General features: G+C 45.2%; 1 protein-coding gene across 2 annotated transcripts in view; it reads right to left on the bottom strand.

The window, feature by feature from the left end:
- Positions 1-20,266, bottom strand: part of crybg1a (crystallin beta-gamma domain containing 1a) — a 252,149-nt gene that overhangs the window by 74,578 nt on the left and 157,305 nt on the right. For both annotated transcript variants that reach the window (XM_063040819.1, XM_063040821.1), the window contains 2 exons: positions 17,294-19,185; positions 1,556-5,390 (listed from right to left, as the gene is read on the bottom strand). In XM_063040819.1, coding sequence (XP_062896889.1) covers positions 1,556-5,390; positions 17,294-19,185 — 5,727 coding nt within the window. The remainder of the gene's footprint in view (positions 1-1,555; positions 5,391-17,293; positions 19,186-20,266) is intronic.

Raw genomic sequence — 20,266 nt, forward strand, 5'->3', positions numbered from 1 at the left:
GGAGAAAGATGCTTTGTTATTTTCCAAAACTGAACAACTGGATCAAATCCCAGCCGTGCTGTTGAACATTCAAACAGCCATGAATATTGAATTGCCTTTATCAGTCTTGTCATCTGAAATAAAGCTTTGTTTTGAAAATCATTTGTTCAAGCAAAGTGAACATAACTGGCAAGATCAGGATTCGTTACAATTTCAGGGCTGGGATGCTGAATGACTACAGTTTAATACCTTCCTCTTTTTTCTTTCATTTTGCTTATTACCACACCATTCCTGTTATCTTGCCAAGATAGTCAGTCTCACAGACCATTTGATCACAAGCATCGTAGCTACACCTTAATACTGATTTTAAACACACACACACCCCTACCATCACTAGAAGGCAATGACCACAATTTCATACAACAGGCAATGAGAAATTATACTTTCAAATCTGTAACGGAATATATTGAACTGTCCAGTAGTGACCAGACTAATTTCTCAATCGGAAAACTTCACTTTCACCATGCTTTTCTAGCATGCGGTAGGAAGTTGGCCTGCAAAACCACACATCTCAAACATTTGCCAAATGGGTGGAGATGGCCTACAATACAGTAACAGATGGGCACTAAAAGCACCAAGTTCAACTTAAAAATTAAAAACCTCAATTCAATTTATATCAAGTTAACTAAGACGACTGATGAACGGAATGAAAGTTTGGCCAGCAAAACTGAGGCCTATGAAATAGAGGAGCATCAGTAAGGATGTGGCGAATGGACTAAAAACCTCGTTGTGGTAATAATAATAATTCCGAGTGGGAAATTATTTTGCAACATTTAAAAAACACCTAGCAATAATAATCAATAATAATAAATATATTAATAATAATTAATAAAGTAACAAAGTAAATTTTAATTTATCAATGTGCAATAATAACATATGAAATAATAAAACAGATTCTATTGTACTATGGTGTGTGTTCTTCTGTCAACACAGAGATGAACAGGCTCCCAGTTGGGAATGGAGAATGGAGAATGGTGGACAGATGTGTCACCCAGCTGTCAGCACCGAGGTGCTACTCCCTTTTCAAACTGCCTGGGTAAAATGTCAAAGTGTGCAAATGACAGAAAATGTGAAGGTGTGGTAAACAGTCAAGAAGAGAGTAACAGGTTGCAAGCAGATATTGATATGCAGATGGAAAATAATTCACACTGGTGTGAAATGATACACTCTGGCTTAGAGTAAGGAGATACTGTAACGCTGACTCATAGCTCTAAAAGACATGCAGGAGTAGAGGGATTGGGATGCAATTATTTTTCAGTTAATGAAATGTATGCATTCTGCAAAATACAGTCGTCACTTTATTAGCTACCTTCCTATTTCACTCATCTCTTTTCCCACATTGTATTTTTCTGAAAAATAATGATTTTTGAAAGATACTCTAGCACTATAAATCCCAAGCATAAAAAAATGAACATGAATGATCACCATTTTAAGGTCATAACACTGAAGCAAGACATCAATGTAAATTCTATCTAATTTAAGATGCCAGACATTTATCCCCAAAAGTAAACCTTACCTCAGTGTCCAGTTGATTGGGAAAATCACTCTTGGGAGTAAACAGGTCGGTACCGAATAAGCTTGGAGGGTTTTGATCACGATGCAGAAAATCCAGCCCCTGGAATGTGAGTTCACTAACTGGTTCACTTGTGTTCACACTAGCCCCAAAATTTGTATTAATTTCGAAGAGATTCGGTTTCAAATTAGGGATGGTTGAACCATTTTCCGTATACTTTTCTGATACAGAAAGAGAATTACTTTCATTTTCAGAGGTATGGGATTTCAAGCATTTTTCTGTGTCAGCTGGTAATGGGATTTCTGAAGCGGTTGTATTTGACAAATCACATTCAAGTTCTTTATCAGTATAATTTTTCTGTAATGATGGAGAGGTAGCATCAGATGTCTCAGGTTCAGTTAATAAACTGGATGTTTGGCCAAGTGTCTTTCCCATCTCTAAACGTGATCTCTTGTTGTCAGATGCAGAGGCAAGATCATCCTGCACACGATCATGTTTTTTAAATAGCGGCTTCTTATTAGTTAGAGTTTTAAAGAGCAAGCTTTGCTCTGCTGATGCACGCTTAATTACTTTCGATTTGGTTTCTATTTGTTGCATTTTGAGGAGACTGGAGGGAGCTTCACCTTGTCGGATACTTTTTTTCATTAAGCCAAACTTAAATGTACTCGGGTCAAATTTCTTCTCCTTTTTTGGTGAAATTTGATCTTCCTGGATTGGTGGCATGGCGAACGGTGGTGCTAAAGGCACCTTAGGAACCCGCTGCCTTTTTTGGACTTGAATGGGATTGCCATATCGACGAATTGTTTCTGTAAAGCTATCCATGTCAGAAGAGCTGTCCAAGCTACTGCCTTCATTGAACGAAACAGTGATTTCACTTTCTTGCTGGGAAATTGAGCCTGCCGGTTCTATAGTGGTCGTAAAGCCATTTGTTGTTGACTGCAGGTCCACGTTCACTTTATCTGTACATGTATCAATGACAATGGAAGATTCCTTTACAATAGCTTTGCCTGGGTGTGATACTTCTATACTTTGTGCATTTGTCAGTGCACCGACCTCTGTCCTTTCCCCAAATGCCGCTGTTGCAAAGGGATCTTTTTCTCCGCATAAATTTCTTGCAGATGCCTCCAAATTCAAAGCTGAGTTTGCACTCTTTGATTCCACCTCCCGATGTATTTTAGGTGTGCTTGATAAGAGGGGCAGGCCAAACTTGCTGGGTGTCCTGTCTGAACTACCATTTTGCTCCAAAGAACCCCCATTCTGGTCAGATGCTGCAGTTCCAGGTGGTTGTACACTCTGGGAAGAGGCTGTGCTATTTTTATCAATACCCCTGTTTTCTAATATGGATCGGTCTTGGACAAGTTTTGTTTCAGTTGGGCCCAATTTTGTGTCACCACCGCTATTAGCAGGGACAATTGCATGCTCAGTGGTAGAGGTTTGTAAATGAACGGATGCATCGTTTGCCTCACTCTCTCCAAGTGGCAAGTTGACCATCCCTTGATTAATCGGTCGATTACTGTCAGCACTGATCAACATATCTGACACTTCTACACTCTGAGGTGATGTCTTCATTTTTTCATTTTCTCTTTGGACTGTCTGTCGGGAAGCTAACCCTGCAGGCAATCTGCCTTCTAAGCTTTCCTGCTGCTCAAGAACAGTATCTGGATTCCCGTCATTTTCCATTTCAGACGCAGCACTTTCAAAGATTTGTCTCGACTCAGGGGATGCATTTGTTTTGCGGTTGGTAACTTGCTCCTTAGAAAACCCCACTGATTCCTCGTTGCTAATTTCAGCCTTCATAGTTTCAAGAGCTTGTGTATTTTGAAATGATTCTGCCTTTGTTATTTCAGAGTCATTACTTTGAATTGTTGGAGTGATCTGTTGTAAAGGCAGTGCAGACTCCAGTTTTACTTTACTGGACCCTGATTCAATGTCACCAGCAGCATTTGCTACAGTATCAGTCTTAATTTTAGGGGCCTGATCACACACATGTGTCGTGTCATTCACTTGCAAAGCTGGGGCAGCTTCCCCTGGTAATGTGCCTGATCTTTGATCATTAAAACAGTTTGCTTGTGCTTCATTCTGTGTTTTGGGTATTTCAACACTTTGAGGTGAGCTATCCTTTGCCTCAGATTTTCTCAAATTCAACTTTACAGGCACGGCATCATCAGTTGCTGCAGTACCCAAGGATTTCTGCTGTTCAATAACACTATTTGTTGTTGTACACTTTTCTGCCTCGGACATACTGCTTTTAATAGTTTGTGGAGGCTCAAGGGATCCATTCTTTGTTTCAGAGTTATCAGTTTGCTCATTAGAACTCCTTGCCGATGCTTTGTCAACTACAGCCTCCGTGGTTTTCAGTGCTTGCGCAGTTTGGAGAGACGTTTTCTCTTTCGGTTCCGAACCATGATTGTGGAGCATGGACACATTCTGCTGCGAAGGGAAATCAGGGCCTATTTCTGCTTCAGTAGATCTTGGTTTGCTGTCAGTAATAACACCTGCAGAGATGTCAGTGTTAATTTCAGACGTTTGTTCACATAAAGATGAAGCAAGACCTGTGTCTTTTACCTTATGCTCTGAGCCCACTGGGTCCACTTGCAAAGGTAAGACACCATCACCTGCAAGTGCATCTGATACCGTATCCTCTTTCTCAGTCAAATTCACTTTGACACCTGATGCTGAACCACTTATTTTCTTAGTTTCTTTTGCCTGCGTCTGTAATGAACTTAACTTGATAGCTGAGTCAGTTTCAGCTGCTGAAGTATCCAGGCATTCTTGTTGCTCAATAGTACAGCTGGCATTTGTGTCTGTCTTGATTTCAGATTCAGCTTTTCCAGACATTTCTTTGGGCCGAGGAAGTGAGTCCTGTGCTTTGCAGTCACTAACGTGCAATGCTGGCGCACGCTGTTGAGCAAGCTTACCCGTGTCAGTAGGCCTCTCATCAGCAGCTTTCACAGGGCCTTTCTCCTCAAGTTCCGACATGATGGTTTCAGAAGCCTGTGACAAAGCTACATCGTCTGCTGACGGAGACGTTGGTAGACGCTGCTGTGCAGATGCCACAGTTCTGACTACTACATTACCTGACCTCTTCCCTTGATTAAGATCATGGCTTGCATTCTTGTCCTTATCAGACAATAAAGTTGTGGGTGCTTCCACATTCTGTGGTGCTGCTGGGTCTAGAGGACACTTGGCTGTATCTATCTGGTCCTGATTTTTCTTAAAACTTTGTGAGGAGACTCCTTTCTCAACTTCAGATAAACTCATTTCAGAAGTTTGCATATCCACAGAAGGTGACTGACTTTTCACATCACTGTGTCCACACAACCCTGAAGGCACTCTGTCAACTGGGCAGCTTTCCTCTGATCCATCAGTATCCATCGCATAAAAGGACTTTAAAGGTGCAGCTTCAACAGGGACACCTGCAGTCTTCTCTCCTTCAATTCTGTGCACTCTGTCAGAAATATGCTGTGCATCATCAGCTTTTACTTTGGATATTTCATCGGTCTGAGGTCTTGCGTCTGCCTTGACTCCAGTAGCTGCCTCAGCATTCTTGGAAGTGTGTGGCTGTCTTTTACCGATTATAGTTAAAGTGCCATCTATCCGCCTGGCAGATTTGTTTTGTAGTTGAATCTTTAGACTCCCGACACACGTTTTATTTGAGGCAGGAGCTAAGGGCAGATTTTTAGTGGTGCAGAAGTCAACTTTGTGGTGGCTTGTGGCATTTTTTTTAGGTAGAGTAATTCTAATGGTCTCCTCTTCCTCAGTTCTGATTTCAGTGCAGCTCCTCAGCTGGCTTGATTTGATCTGGGCATCCGATTCCCCTTCCTTTTCATTTGATGGACTGCCAAGGGAAACAGAGCAATGTCAAAAGTAGCTTGCTCAATATTCTAAATAAAAATCTACATAGATTCGGAGAAGGTCATGGATTCAGACTGTCTCTCAGGGAAGCCTTCTCCTTCTACTTAAGGGGATGAAGACCCAAGGAAGGAATACTTTTCCGTGCTTTTCCAAAAGTAGAAAACAATTCTCACAAAAGTCAGGGGTTCCCAAACCTTTTTCATGCCTTGGACCCTTGCCATTAACTGAGGGGTCCGAGAACCCCAGGTTAGGAACCGCTGGTCTAGGTTGGGATTTTTAAAAGCAATATCTCTCTCATGCCCAGACTGCCCCAGTAATGTTAGTTATGACAATCAATCCAGAGAGTGAATCGTTCTGGACTACTCACAAGCAATGAAACAGAAAAAATAAAGGTAATTTTGTTAATTGTTTGAATGTGGAAATAGAGCGCCCAACGGTAAAACTTCTGTTTGGTGCTGAGTGGTTACATTTACGAAGCGACCTTCTCAAACTCAGAATGTCACTAAGGACTACAAAGCCAATAGCATACTTTCGGAATTTACAGAAATGCCCTTATAAACAACATTCCAGCGATTGACAATTAACTAGGCTAGGGTTAAATTGGGGCGTTGGGGGGGGGGGTGGGTGGGATTGCAAGCAGTGCAGCTTGACTGGCCGGAAGAGCCAAAACCATACAGCATCTCCAAATAAATACAAAATAAATAAGTAAACTGCTGCAAAAGGGGAGTTGAGACTTAGGGCAGATCATCCATGCTCATATTGAGTGGCAGGATAGTGTTCCGACGTTCCACAGACGTATTAAGGACCCATTCCACACTGTATCTCAATAATTAAAATAAACAAATAAAAATCACACTGGCATGGAAATCACAGTGGTCTCCTCATTTATGGAAGGTTGCAAATATACTGGACGCAGTTCAGAGAAGGTTCAGTGTAGTGACGGCTGAAATGGGTCAGTTGTCCAACAAGGAACAATTAGACAGAATAGGATTTGGAACAGCGTGAAGTGGCTTGGCTGAATCAAAAATCCTAATAAGTCTTGTCAAGGTGGATGTAGAGAGGAAGTTTCATCTTTTGGGAGAAACTAGAAGTAGCAAACAAAGGGGTTAGTCACTTAAGACAGATGAGGTAAATACCTTCTCTCTGAATATTTTCAAGACAAGCTCTACATAAACAATGGGGTGAAATGTTTCGTGTGAAGGTGGAGTTCATGTTACCATCAGGCAGATCAACATCTCATTGAATGATGGAGGCAGTCTAGGAAGCCCCTCATTCATACGTTTGAACCAGCAACCAAAGGGCAACAGCGTCAGACACCCTGCTGGTAAAATATTTAACAAACCTTTGTTCTTTTGAAGAATTTTCCTATGGGTTTTTGAGAGACAGGAATCCAGTGAGCATTAGTTAAAGTGAAGTAATTGGCTCAGGATAATGCAAGTAATGTCCAAAACAAAGGAATGGAAAAAGACTGGAATTTAGTGCCTGAAGAACATCCTGGATATCCATTTCAACCACTACATTTTCTGAGAACTTTTTTTTTAAAGAGATATGGCAAGATGACAAGTCCTTCTGGTCCAATGACGCCATGCTACCTAATGAATCCTGCGTAACCTGTATGTTTTTGACATGTGGGAGGAAACCAGAGCACCCGGAGGAAACACAAGCAACCATGGGGAGAACATACAGTTTAAATTCCTTACAGCCAGTGGTGGAATTGAACCAGGATCGCTGGCAATCGAATAATGTTACACTAGGCACTTTGCCACTATGCCACCCTAACCAAGAGTTTGTCTTCTACAGGTGTCTAAAATCAGCAAGTAGTCATTTGCACCAAGCAACACACACAAAATGCTGGCAGAACTCAGCAGACCTGGCAGCAACTATGGGAAAGATGGGAACTATGGGAACTATGGGAACTATGCAGTTGACATTTCGGGCCAAGACCCTTCGGCAGGACTAGAGAAAAAATAAGCTGAGGAGTGGATTTAAAAGCTGGAGGGGGAGGGGTGAAGTAAAGAGCTATAAAGTTGGTTGGTGGAAGAGATACAGGGCTGGAGAAGGGGGAGTCTGATAGGAGAGGACAGAAGGCCATGGAAGAAAGAAAAGTGGGGGAGGAGCACCAGAGGGAGGCGATGGGTGCGCAAGGAGATAAGGTGAGAGAGGGAAAAGGGGATGGAGAATGGTGGAGGAGAGGTGGTGGGAAGCATTACCGGAAGTTCGAGAAATCCATGTTCAAGCCATCAGGTTGGAGGCTACCCAGATGGAATACAAGGTGTTGTTCCTCCATCCTAAGTTGCTACCTACATCTGTGACACTTCACACGCTCTGGATCTTTTCAATAGTTTCAGGTTCCCTGGCCCCCAGCACAATGGATGTCCAATCCCTATACACCTCCATTCCTCACCAGGAAGGCCCCAAAGCTCTCCGTTTCTTTCTGGACACCAGATCCAACCAGATCGCCTCCACTACTACTCTCCTCCCCCTAGTGGAACTTGTCCTCACAATAATTAATTTCTCCTTTGGCTCCTCCCACCTCCTTCAAACAAAAGGTGTAGCCATGGGCACTCGTACAGGTCCCAGCTATGGCTGCCTGTTTGTCGCTACATAGAGCAGTCTATGTCCAAGCCTACACTGACGACTGCCCCACAGTTCTCCTATGTTACATCGACAACTGCATTGGTGCTGCCTCCTGTACCATCCTGAACTCCTCGACTTCATTCACTTTGCCTCTGACCTCCACCCTGCACTCAAATTCACCTGGTCCATTTCCAACACCTCCCTCCCCTTTCTCAGTCTGTCTCTATCTCTGGAGACAGCTTATCCACCAATGTCTATTACTAACCCACAAACTCTCACAGCCACCTGGACTTTACCCCCTCCCACCCTGTTATTTGTAAAAACGCCATCCCCTTCTCTCAATTCTTCCGTCTCCAAAGGACCTGCTCTCAGGATGAGGCTTTTCATTTGAGAATGAAGATGTTCTCCTTCTTCAAAGAAAGGGATTCTTCTTCCTCCATCATCAACGCTGCCCTCACCTGCATCTCTTCTGTTTCACACACATCTGCTCTTACCCCATCCTCCCGCCACCCTCCCAGGGATAGGGTTCCTGTTGTCCTCATCTACCACCCCACCAGCCTTCGCGTCCAGCACATAATTCTCCGAAGCTTCCACCACCTCCAATGGAAGCCCACTACCAAGCACATCTTTCCCTACTCCCGCGACCCCTCCCCCACTTTCTGCTTTGGTGGGATCACACCCAACATGACTCGCTTGACCATTCAACCCTCCCTACTGATCTCCCTCCTGACACTTATCCATATCCTTGCAAGCAGAACAAGGGTACACCTGCCCCTACACCTCCTCCCTCACCACCATTCAGGGCCCCAAACAGTCCTTCCAGGTGAGGCAACACTTCACCTGTGGGTCTGTTAGGGTCATATACTGTGACCAGTGCTCCCACTGTGTCCTCCTGTATATTGATGAGAACCAACGTAGATTGGGAGACTGCTTCACCGAGCACCTATTCTCCATCCACCAGAAAAAGCGGGATCTCCCAGTGGCCACCCATTTTAATTCCACTTCCCATTCCCATTCCGATATGTCCATCCATGGCCTTCTCCACTGTCGCGATGAGACCACACTCTGGTTGGAGGAACAACACCTTATATTCCGACTGGGTAGCCTCCAACCTGAAGGCATGAACATCCATTTCTCAAACATCCAGTAATGCTCCCCACCCTTTCACCATTCCTCATCCCCTTTTCCCCCTCTCACCTTACCTCCTTGTCTGTTCATCGCCTTCCTCCGGTGCTCCTTCCGTCTTTTCTTTCTTCCATGGCCTTCTGTCCTCTTCTATTAGACTCCTCCTTCTCTAGCCCTGTACCTCTTTCACCATTCAACTTTCCAGCTTTTTACTTCACCCTTCCTCCTTCGGATTTCATCTATCACCTTGTGTTTCTCTCTCCTCTTCCCCCATCTTTTAAATCTACTCCTCAGCATTTTCTCTTCAGTCCTGCCAAAGGGTCTTGGCTTGAAACATTGACTGTACTTTTTCTCATAGATGCCGCCTGACCTGCTGAGTTCCTCCAGCATCTTGTGTGCGTTACTTGGATTTTCCAGCATCTGCAGATTTTCTCTTGTTAGTTTTTGTTAGTCATTTATACCAATCAGGTTTTAGCTAAGCAGACTTGATTTAGCCAACCAATAACTTAAAAGGGATGTTATGATTAAACATAAAACATCAGGACTGTTCTGATCTGCAATTGCATTTTTAACATAATGAATGAAAATACAGAACTATGTGATTGCTCAAAAGCAGCACATTCATCTCTCAAACTCGTTTACAAATAAATATTACATACAAGTCCTCCCAACTTACAAATGGCCGACTTTATGCACAGGACATAAATAAGCATTCAGGAGATCAGTGGGATTGATTTGCTGGCTGCTGTGTGGGGACTTGGTCCATGGCCACACTTCTGACCTGCAGACTGCTAAGATTACGAACAATTCATGGGAAGGGAAGCCTGCATAGCTGGGGACAATGCATACAGTAAAACTTTGATTATTCAGCATTCAATCATTTGGTTCAGCATCTGACTCAACGGGCAGTTTTTAACCACACTTTCTCCTGAGTCACCAGGGCCCCATTTCCCACACTCTTCAGCTTGCCTGGGCCTTGCTCCCAATGATTTCTTCCATTCTACAGGGCCCTGCTTCCCCTGCTCCCTTCCACCCACTACGGTCCTTCATCCCATTCTCCCTTTCTATTCGCCAACTAGAGCCTTGCTGCAAATGGTACCACTTAATATCAGAGAATCAATACAACATACAGCCTGAAATTCTTGCTCTTCACCAACACCCACAAAACAGAAGAGCACCCTAAAGAATGAGTGACAGTAAAAACGTTAGAACCCCAAAGCTCCGCGCCCCCACGCACAAGCAGCAGTAAAGCATCAGCTCTGCCCTCCCCCGCTCATTTCCATAAAAAGCACCAGCACCCACCAAGCAAGCAATAGCAAAGCCCCCAAGAGATACTATAATCTGCAGTCCAACAAAAACTAATTGTTCACCTAATTCAACATACCACAGGCTCTCTCGCTCTCTCCCTAACGAAGGGGCAGAGAGGTGTCACACAGCGAGAGGGGAGAAACAAGCAAAACAAACTCACTGATTTCTGGTGTTAAAGTCTGCCGCATGCATCCCCTCTCAACTAATGGTGATGCTAGTCCCACGCTCCCAGTCAACTCACCATGCTGATTCCTATCGATCAGGGTTCCATTCCACACACACCCTTTACGCTAGCTGGATTCACTGGGAAATGTATTACGAGACAACACAAGGAAAATCTGCTCGCCCAGCATCACGAAAGTCTAAGCTATGACAGATTACTGGAGCTTCAGTTATCCTACATGGCATAATAAAATTAATTTCTATCTGCATAACACATAAGGAGCTTACACTTGGGCAATACAATGACGAAACTTGGCCCCAGCACCAAAGCATCACTAAAGTTCACAGAGTTTGGCATTTACCAAAGGAAAAAAAGTGACGATAAGAATAAGCTGGATGGAAGAATAACCAACAATGCAGGTGCTAAAGAGGTGTAACGTGCCAAAAAGAGGAGTTACGGAAGCAGTGAGGGGTGTGCACCTCAATAGAATCGCTGTCACCAAAGAGACAGTGATGAGCAAATTAGTTGGCCTGAAGGTAGACAAGTCCCCTGGTCCTAATGCATCCTAGGGTACTGAAAGAAAGGGTGGAGGTTACAACAGCCATGTTTGTGATCATTTATCAAACTTTCCTGGACTCTGGATAGGCCCTGGCAGTTTGGAAGACAATGAATACATGCCACAGTTCGAAACAGGAAGTAAGCAAGAGGTGTGTAACTATGGGCCAGTAAGCTTAACGTTTGTAGTGAGGGAAATACTTGAAGCTAGCATTAAGGAAGAAAGAGTGGGACATCTGCATGCAATGGTTCCGTAGTGATGTGACAAGCATGGCGATATTACAGCTCGGGGCGTTCCGGAGTTCAGAGTTCAATTTCGGCACCATTCCCGAAGCAGCCTCTGTAACATCCTCTCTGTGGAATGCCTGGGTTTTCTCTGGGTGCTCCGGTTTAGAACCATAGAAACATAGAAAACCTACAGCACAATACAGGCCCTTCGGCCCACAAAGTTGTGCCGAACATGTCCCTACCTTAGAAATTACTAGGCTTACCCATAGCCCTCTATTCTTCTAAGCTCCATGTACCTATCCAAAAGTCTCTTAAAAGACCCTATCGTATCCGCCTCCACCACCGTTGCTGGCAGCCCATTCCACGCACTCACAACTCTCTGACCAAAAAACTTACCCCTGACATCTCCTCTGTACCTACTCCCCAGCACCTTAAACCTGTGTCCTCTTGTGGCAACCATTTCAGCTCTGGAAAAAAGTCTCTGACTATCCACACGATCAATACCTCTCATCATCTTATACACCTCTATCAGGTCACTTCTCATCCTCCGTCACTTCAAGGAAAAAAGGTCGAGTTCACTCAACCTGTTTTCATAAGGCATGCTTCCCAATCCAGGCAACATCCTTGTAAATCTCCTCTGCACCCTTTCTATGGTTTCCACATCCTTCCTGCAGTGAGGCGACCAGAACTGAGCACAGTACTCCAAGTGGGTTCTGACCAGGGTCCTATATAGCTGTAACATGAAGGTGCCGTGAAGGTGGGACCGATAAAGGTGGGAAGATGTGCCTGGAGGCTGTGGAAGTGAGCGAGGTCGTCAATGAATACTTCTCTTCGGTATTCACCAATGAGTCGGAACTTGATGATGGTGAGGACAATATGAGTGAGGTTGATATTCTGGAGCATGTTGATATTAAGGGAGAGGAAGTGTTGGAGTTGTTAAACTACATTAGGACAGGTAAGTCCCCGGGGCCTGACGGTAATATTCCCCAGGCTGCTCCACGAGGCGAGGGAAGAGATTGCTGAGCCTCTGGCTAGGATCTTTATGTCCTCGTTGTTCACAGGAATGGTACCGGAAGATTGGAGGGAGGCGAATGTTGTCCCCTTGTTCATAAAAGGTAGTAGGGATAGTCCGGGTAATTATAGACCAGTGAGCCTTACGTCTGTGGTGGGAAAGCTGTTGGAAAAGACTCTTAGAGATAGGATTTATGGGCATTTATAGAATCATGGTCTGATCAGGGACAGTCAGCATTGCTTTGTGAAGAGCAGATCGTGTCTAACAAGCCTGATAGAGTTCCTTGAGGAGGTGACCAGGCATATAGATGAGGGTAGTGCAGTGGATGTGATCTATATGGATTTTAGTAAGGCATTTGACAAGGTTCCACACGGTAGGCTTATTCAGAAAGTCAGAAGGCATGGGATCCAGGGAGGTTTGGCCAGCTGGATTCAGAATTGGCTTGCCTGCAGAAGGCAGAGGGTCGTGGTGGAGGGAGTACATTCAAATTGGAGGATTGTGACTAGTGGTATCCCACAAGGATCTGTTCTGGGACCTCTACTTTTTGTGATTTTTATTAACGACCTGGATGTGGGGATAGAGGGGTGGGTTGGCAAGTTTGCAGATGACACAAAGGTTGGTGGTGTTGTAGATAGTGTAGAGGATTGTCGAAGATTGCAGAGAGACACTGATAGGATGCAGAAGTGGGCTGAGAAGTGGCAGATGGAGTTCAACCCAGAGAAGTGTGAGGTGGTACACTTTGGAAGGACAAACTCCAAGGCAGAGTACAAAGTGAATGGCAGGATACTTGGTAGTGTGGAGGAGCAGAGGGAAACAACAGGAATTCTGCAGATGCTGGAAATTCAAGCAACACACATCAAAGTTGCTGGTGAACGCAGCAGGCAAGGCAGCATCTGTAGGAAGAGGTGCAGTCAACGTTTCAGGCCGAGACCCTTCGTCAAGACTAACTGAAGGAAGAGTGAGTAAGGGATTTGAAAGTTGGAGGGGGAGGGGGAGATCCAAAATGATAGGAGAAGACAGGAGGGGCAGGGATAGAGCCAAGAGCTGGACAGGTGATAGGCAAAAGGGGATACGAGAGGATCATGGGACAGGAGGTCCGGGAAGAAAGACAAGGGCGGGGGGGGGGACCCAGAGGATGGGCAAGAGGTACATTCAGAGGGACAGAGGGAGAAAAAGTAGAGTGAGAGAAAGAATGTGTGCATAAAAATGAGTAACAGATGGGGTACGAGGGGGAGTTTGGGCCTTAGCGGAAGTTAGAGAAGTCGATGTTCATACCATCAGGTTGGAGGCTACCCAGACGGAATATAAGGTGTTGTTCCTCCAACCTGAGTGTGGCTTCATCTTTACAGTAGAGGAGGCCGTGGATAGACATGTCAGAATGGGAATGGGATGTGGAATTAAAATGTGTGGCCACTGGGAGATCCTGCTTTCTCTGGTGGACAGAGCGTAGATGTTCAGCAAAGCGGTCTCCCAGTCTGCGTCGGGTCTCGCCAATATATAAAAGGCCACATCGGGAGCACCGGACGTAGTATATCACCCCAGTTGACTCACAGGTGAAGTGTTGCCTCACCTGGAAGGACTGTTTGGGGCCCTGAATGGTGGTAAGGGAGGAAGTGTAAGGGCATGTGTAGCACTTGTTCCGTTTACACGGATAAGTGCCAGGAGGGAGATCAGTGGGGAGGGATGGGAGGGATGAATGGACAAGGGAGTTGCATAGGGAGCGATCCCTGCGGAATGCAGAGAGAGGGGGGAGGGAAAGATGTGCTTAGTGGTGGGATCCCGTTGGAGGTGGCGGAAGTTACGGAGAATAATATGTTGGACCCGGAGGCTGGTGGGGTGATAGGTGAGGACAAGGGGAACCTTATTCCTAGTGGGGTGGCGGGAGGATGGAGTGAGAGCAGATGTACGTGAAATGGGGGAGATGCGTTTAAGAGCAGAGTTGATAGTGGAGGAAGGGAAGCCCCTTTCTTTAAAAAGGGAAGACATCTCCCTCGTCCTAGAATGAAAAGCCTCATCCTGAGAGCAGATGCGGCGGAGACGGAGGAATTGCGAGAAGGGGATGGCGTTTTTGCAAGAGACAGGGTGAGAAGAGGAATAGTCCAGATAGCTGTGACAGTCAGTAGGCTTATAGTAGACGTTAGTGGATAAGCTGTCTCCAGAGACAGAGACAGAAAGATCTAGAAAGGGGAGGGAGGTGTCGGAAATGGACCAGGTAAACTTGAGGGCAGGGTGAAAGTTGGAGGCAAAGTTAATAAAGTCAACGAGTTCTGCATGTGTGCAGGAAGCAGCGCCAATGCAGTCGTCGATGTAGCGAAGGAAAAGTGGAGGACAGATACCAGAATAGGCACGGAACATAGATTGTTCCACAAACCCAACAAAAAGGCAGGCATAGCTAGGACCCATACGGGTGCCCAAAGCTACACCTTTAGTTTGGAGGAAATGGGAGGAGCCAAAGGAGAAATTATTAAGAGTAAGGACTAATTCCGCTAGGCGGAGCAGAGTGGTGGTAGAGGGGAACTGATTAGGTCTGGAATCCAAAAAGAAGCGTAGAGCTTTGAGACCTTCCTGATGGGGGATGGAAGTATATAAGGACTGGACATCCATGGTGAAAATAAAGCGGTGGGGGCCAGGGAACTTAAAATCATCGAAAAGTTTAAGAGCGTGAGAAGTGTCACGAACATAGGTCGGAAGGGATTGAACAAGGGGTGATAAAAACGTGTCGAGGTATGCAGAAACGAGTTCGGTGGGGCAGGAGCAAGCTGAGACAATAGGTCGGCCAGGACAACCAGGTTTGTGGATCTTGGGTAGGAGGTAGAAACTGGAAGTGCGGGGTGTGGGAACTATAAGGTTGGTAGCAGTGGATGGGAGATCCCCTGAGCGGATAAAGTCGGTGATGGTGTGGGAGACAATGGCCTGGTGCTCCTTAGTGGGGTCACGATCGAGGGGTAAATAAGAGGAGGTATCTGCGAGTTGTCGCTGTGCCTCGGCAAGGTAGAGGTCAGTACGCCAGACTACAACAGCACCCCCCTTATCGGTGAGTTTAATAATAAAGTTAGGATTAGTGCGGAGGGAGTGGAGAGCAGAGCGTTCCGAAGGAGTGAGGTTGGAATGGGGACAAGGTGCGATGAAGTCGAGACAGTTGATGTCCCGTCGGCAATTAGCGATAAAGAGATCCAGAGCAGGCAGAAGACCAGAGCGGGGTGTCCATGAAAAAGAGGAGGGTTGAAGACGGGAGAAGGGGTCATCGGTGGGGGTGGAAGAGTCCTTGCCGAAGAAGTAGGCTCGGAGACGGAGACGCCGGAAGAAAAGTTCCGCATCATGGCGAACACGGAACTCAAAAGGAGCAGAGGGATCTGGGGGTACATGTCCACAGATCCCTGAAAGTTGCTTCACAGGTAGATAGGGTAGTTAAGAAAGCTTATGGGGTGTTAGCTTTCATAAGTTGAGGGATAGAGTTTAAGAGTCGCGATGTAATGATGCAGCTCTATAAAACTCTGGTTAGGCCACAATTGGAGTTCTATGTTCAGTTCTGGTCGCCTCACTATAGGAAGGATGTGGAAGCATTGGAAAGGGTACAGAGGAGATTTACCAGGATGCTGCCTGGTTTAGAGAGTATGCATTATGATCAGAGATTAAGGGAGCTAGGGCTTTACTCTTTGGAGAGAAGGAGGATGAGAGGAGACATGATAGAGGTGTACAAGATAATAAGAGGAATAGATAGAGTGGATAGCCAGCACCTCTTCCCCAGGGCACCACTGCTCAATACAAGAGAACATGGCTTTAAGGTAAGGGGTAGGCTGTTCAAGGGGCATATTAGAGGAAGGTTTTTTACTCAGAGAGTGGTTGGTGCATGGAATGTACTGCCTGAGTCAGTGGTGGAGGCAGATACGCTCGTGAAGTTTAAGAGACTACTAGACAGGTATATGGAGGAATTTAAGGTGGGGGGGAGTATATGGGAGGCAGGATTTGAGGGTCGGCGCAACATTGTGGGCCAAAGGGCCTGTACTGTGCTGTACTATTCCATGTTCTATGTTAACGTTACCTCTCAGCTCCTAAATTCAATTCCACGATTGACGAAAGCCAATACACCGTATGCCTTCTTAACCACAGAGTCAACCTGCGCAGCTGCTTTGAGCGTCCTATGGACTCAGACCCCAAGATCCCTCTGATCCTCCACACGGCCAAGAGTCTTACCATTAGTACTATATTCTGCCATCGTATTTGACCTACTAAAATGAACCACTTCACACTTACCTGGGTTGAACTCCATCTGCCACTTCTCAGCTCAGTTCTGCATCCTATCAATGCCCTGCTGTAACTTCTGACAGCCCTCCACACTATCCACAACACCTCCAACCGTTGTGTCATCAGCAAATTTACTAACCCATCCCTCCACTTCCTCATCCAGGTCATTTATAAAAATCACGAAGAGTAGGGGTCCCAGAACAGATCCCTGAGGCACACCACTGGTCACCGACCTCCAAGCAGAAAATAACCCGTCTACAACCGCTCTTTGCCTTCTGTGGGCAAGCCAGTTCTGGATCCACAAAGCAATGTCCCCTTGGATCCCATGCCTCCTTACTTTCTCAATAGGCCTTGCATGGGGTACCTTATCAAATGCCTTGCTGATATCCATATACACTACATCTACTGCTTTACCTTCCTCCCGCAGTCCAAAGAAGTAAGGGAGAATTTACAATGACCAATTAGCCTATCAATGACCCATCCCACATCTCACTATCTCCACTCTACATTCTTCCTCTCAACCTGAAATATTCACCTTTTTGTTCCACAGACGCTGCTTTACCTGCTGAGTTATTCCAGCAGTTTACTTTTTGCCTGGCGTTATAGTGAAACCATAGGATGATTTCAGTATTTTAACACCAATAAACTCCAGGGAAAGAAAAGATACACTTACAACCTTATTCTTGTCGTCACTGTGGAATGGAGTTCTGAAGTAATTACATTCTGGTGGTTACTTTTTCCTTTTGTGAAATTTATATTCTGAGTTTTCAGCCTTTCCACGTCAGCACGAGATTCCTCTGTAATCACACTGTGATGAACATCGCTGTTTCCCGCATTTTGTTGGGTGTCTCCACTTGATGTCTTTCCCGAAGAACCTATCTTTGGGGATTCCGCCTCATTATCTGGAGATGGACTGAAAAATGTCCTTTCAGAAGACTTCTTTCTTGATACAACTGGTTTGGAAGTAGCTTCTGCAGATCTCTCAGCAAGCAGAACAGATTCTGGTAATGCGTTACTGCAGACTAATGGCGGAGTGCCTTGCGTTGGTGACGGCAACAGTTTATCTGGGACTTCAGGGGACTGCTGTGTCAGCTTCACCTCATTTACGTCAGAGTCATTCTGTTTAAAGCTTTCTTCAATTGCATCAGTTTCTGCATTCCCAGTGTTCCTACCAGACTGATTAGATTTCATAGACCGTCTCCTTTTTCCCTTTTTTCCACCTTGTTTCCCATCAGAGGGTGACTTATCCATTTCAAAGGAATTAACCAGTGTTAATTCAATGCCTAACTCCAAACTATTTGACTTTCCCTCTGTACTTTTAGAAGTTTTTGCATTGGTATGAGAATTAGAAACAGGTTTATTGGTATTTGATTCTTCTCCTGATGGGTTATCTGCAGCGTGACTCTCAACTTTGAGTAACTGTGCTGGATCTTCACCAATGTGTGTTATGTAAGAGGACCTCGCCTTCTCCACTTCAGTTTTATTTGCTCCTGCTGCGAGATAGTCTTCCTTTGATGAACACTGTTGCTTTACCACGTCAGGTGTAAACTTCGTTTTTTCAGAAATACTGTGATTTCTGATGTCCTTTTTAAACTCTGGAAGTGTGGAATAGTTCAACTGTTTGTCGTCGTCTTCTTTCAATGGCTTTTCCAACCCTTTGAATTCCACACCAATGCTATTAATGGGCAATGAAACAGATGCTTCTGACAACTTTATACCGGAATCTACTTTGACTTTAGGTGGGTTTATGTCAATTTCAGCAACTTTGGCTACCTGTTCAATTCTCACAGTCTCAGATATTGACAAAATATATTCCTTTTTGGCTGGTAGATCTATACATTTCTCATCCCCTTCACAATCACACTGGCCTTCAGTAAGTCTGTCACTATTTACAAATTTGTTGTCATTCTTTGGTTGGGTGTGCTGGGATTTATTTTCATTGACAGAGGTGTCACTGTGTTCAGCAACTTCTCTCTCCTTTATAGTTCTGTCAATACGTTGCAAACTTGCATCTCCAGAACCAGACGTGAATGAAGGTTCCACCTTATTTGCCAATATATTTAACACATCACTTCCAACTTCTTTTGTTGGGTTACTATGCACAACTTCAATAGAGAACTGCCCTTTAAGACCTTTGGGCTTAGGGTCTCTGTTTGAGCTTTGCAGGCTGATATCAATTACTGAGACTTTCCGATTTTCAGACAAACTTGCAGACTGTTTACCTGGATCGCTTGAGACAGCAATTGGGCAACTTTCATCTGGAGAAGCTGAACATACCTCTGCTCGATTGTGGTCAAGGACATCAACCTCAGTCAGTCCTACACTCTCACGGTGTTTGGAAGATGCTGAATCCTGAATGTTACTCGAGTGTTGTCCAGGAGTGCTTAACTCTTTTGCTGCTGGAGTAGATTCCTCAACAGAATTACTTGGGCTTAAAGGCACTGCAGATGATGCTTTCAAACTTTTTTTCCTACCAGAAGTAAAAATCCCTCCCAAGTAATCCAGCACTTGGTTTCTTTTGCCCTCTTCTGCCTTTCCGGAGCTGGGAAAACGATTATTTTGAAACTAGAATGGAACAAGAAACAAGAGTTAGAGAAAACATAGGCCCAGAAACGGGGTAAGTACATTCCAACAAGGCAAACATTTTTTTTTTAAGTATAATCTATAGTAGAACTGTGTCATCTATACAACTGGAATGCAGAGGTACAACCAAAGGAATTGCATTGTTTTATGGTCAACGCACGGCATGCAGCATGTTGTTATCAATGAACGTACACTGAGCAAAGAAACAGCTGTAACTAGGCAACTGCAAGATAAATATGATGCAAAGCTCTGAAGACTCGCTGTTGCTTAATCTTTACAGTAGAGCACTGAGTGATTACTCTTCCCCTATTCGACTGTGGAAACACCGTGCTCCCTTGAAGGAGCAGCAGTATCTGCAGAATGCACCTGGCTCCAGGTGACCTCCACCCACAGCAAAAGCACTCGTCCATCCCGGACAACTTCCACCCATTCCTCCAGTGCGCGCTCCACTGCAGATGAGGATGTGTGAAGCAGTGTGCTTGTCTGCCTGCCAGTCAGCTAAGTACAGTAGGTAGTAAGACAGCAGACACCTGCGGGCAGGCAAACCAGAAACAAGGATTTTTCACGTTAAGCAAATCCTAACAAGGAAATCTCACATACGATCCTAACGGGCAATTTTCTGAAGGAACTCAATATGTCGAGCCGCACTGGGGAGGGCAGGGAGGGAATTCTCAGTGTTTGGAGTCCAAACCCTGGATCAGGTCTCTTGTATGCAATAAACATGAGAAAGTCTCCAGATGCCGGAAATCCAAAACAACACACAAAAAGTGCTGGAGGAACCCGGCCGGCCAGGCAGCATCTATGGAAATGAATAAACAGTCGACATTTCTGGGCAGACACTCTTCTTCAGGACTGGAAAGGAAAGGGGAAGACACCAGAATAAAAAGGTGGGAGGAGGGGAAGGAGGACAGGTAGAAAGTGATGGTGAAGCCAGGTGGGTGGGAAAGGTAAAGGACTCAAGAGGAAGGAATCTGATAGGACAGGAGAGTCTGGGCATTAGTGGGAGGTGATGGGCAGGTGAGAGGAGGTAAGAGAGAGTGGGGGATTGAAGAAGAGGGGAGGG

Source organism: Mobula hypostoma, chromosome 2 (assembly GCF_963921235.1).
Source record: "Mobula hypostoma chromosome 2, sMobHyp1.1, whole genome shotgun sequence".
Lineage (NCBI taxonomy): Eukaryota > Metazoa > Chordata > Chondrichthyes > Myliobatiformes > Myliobatidae > Mobula > Mobula hypostoma.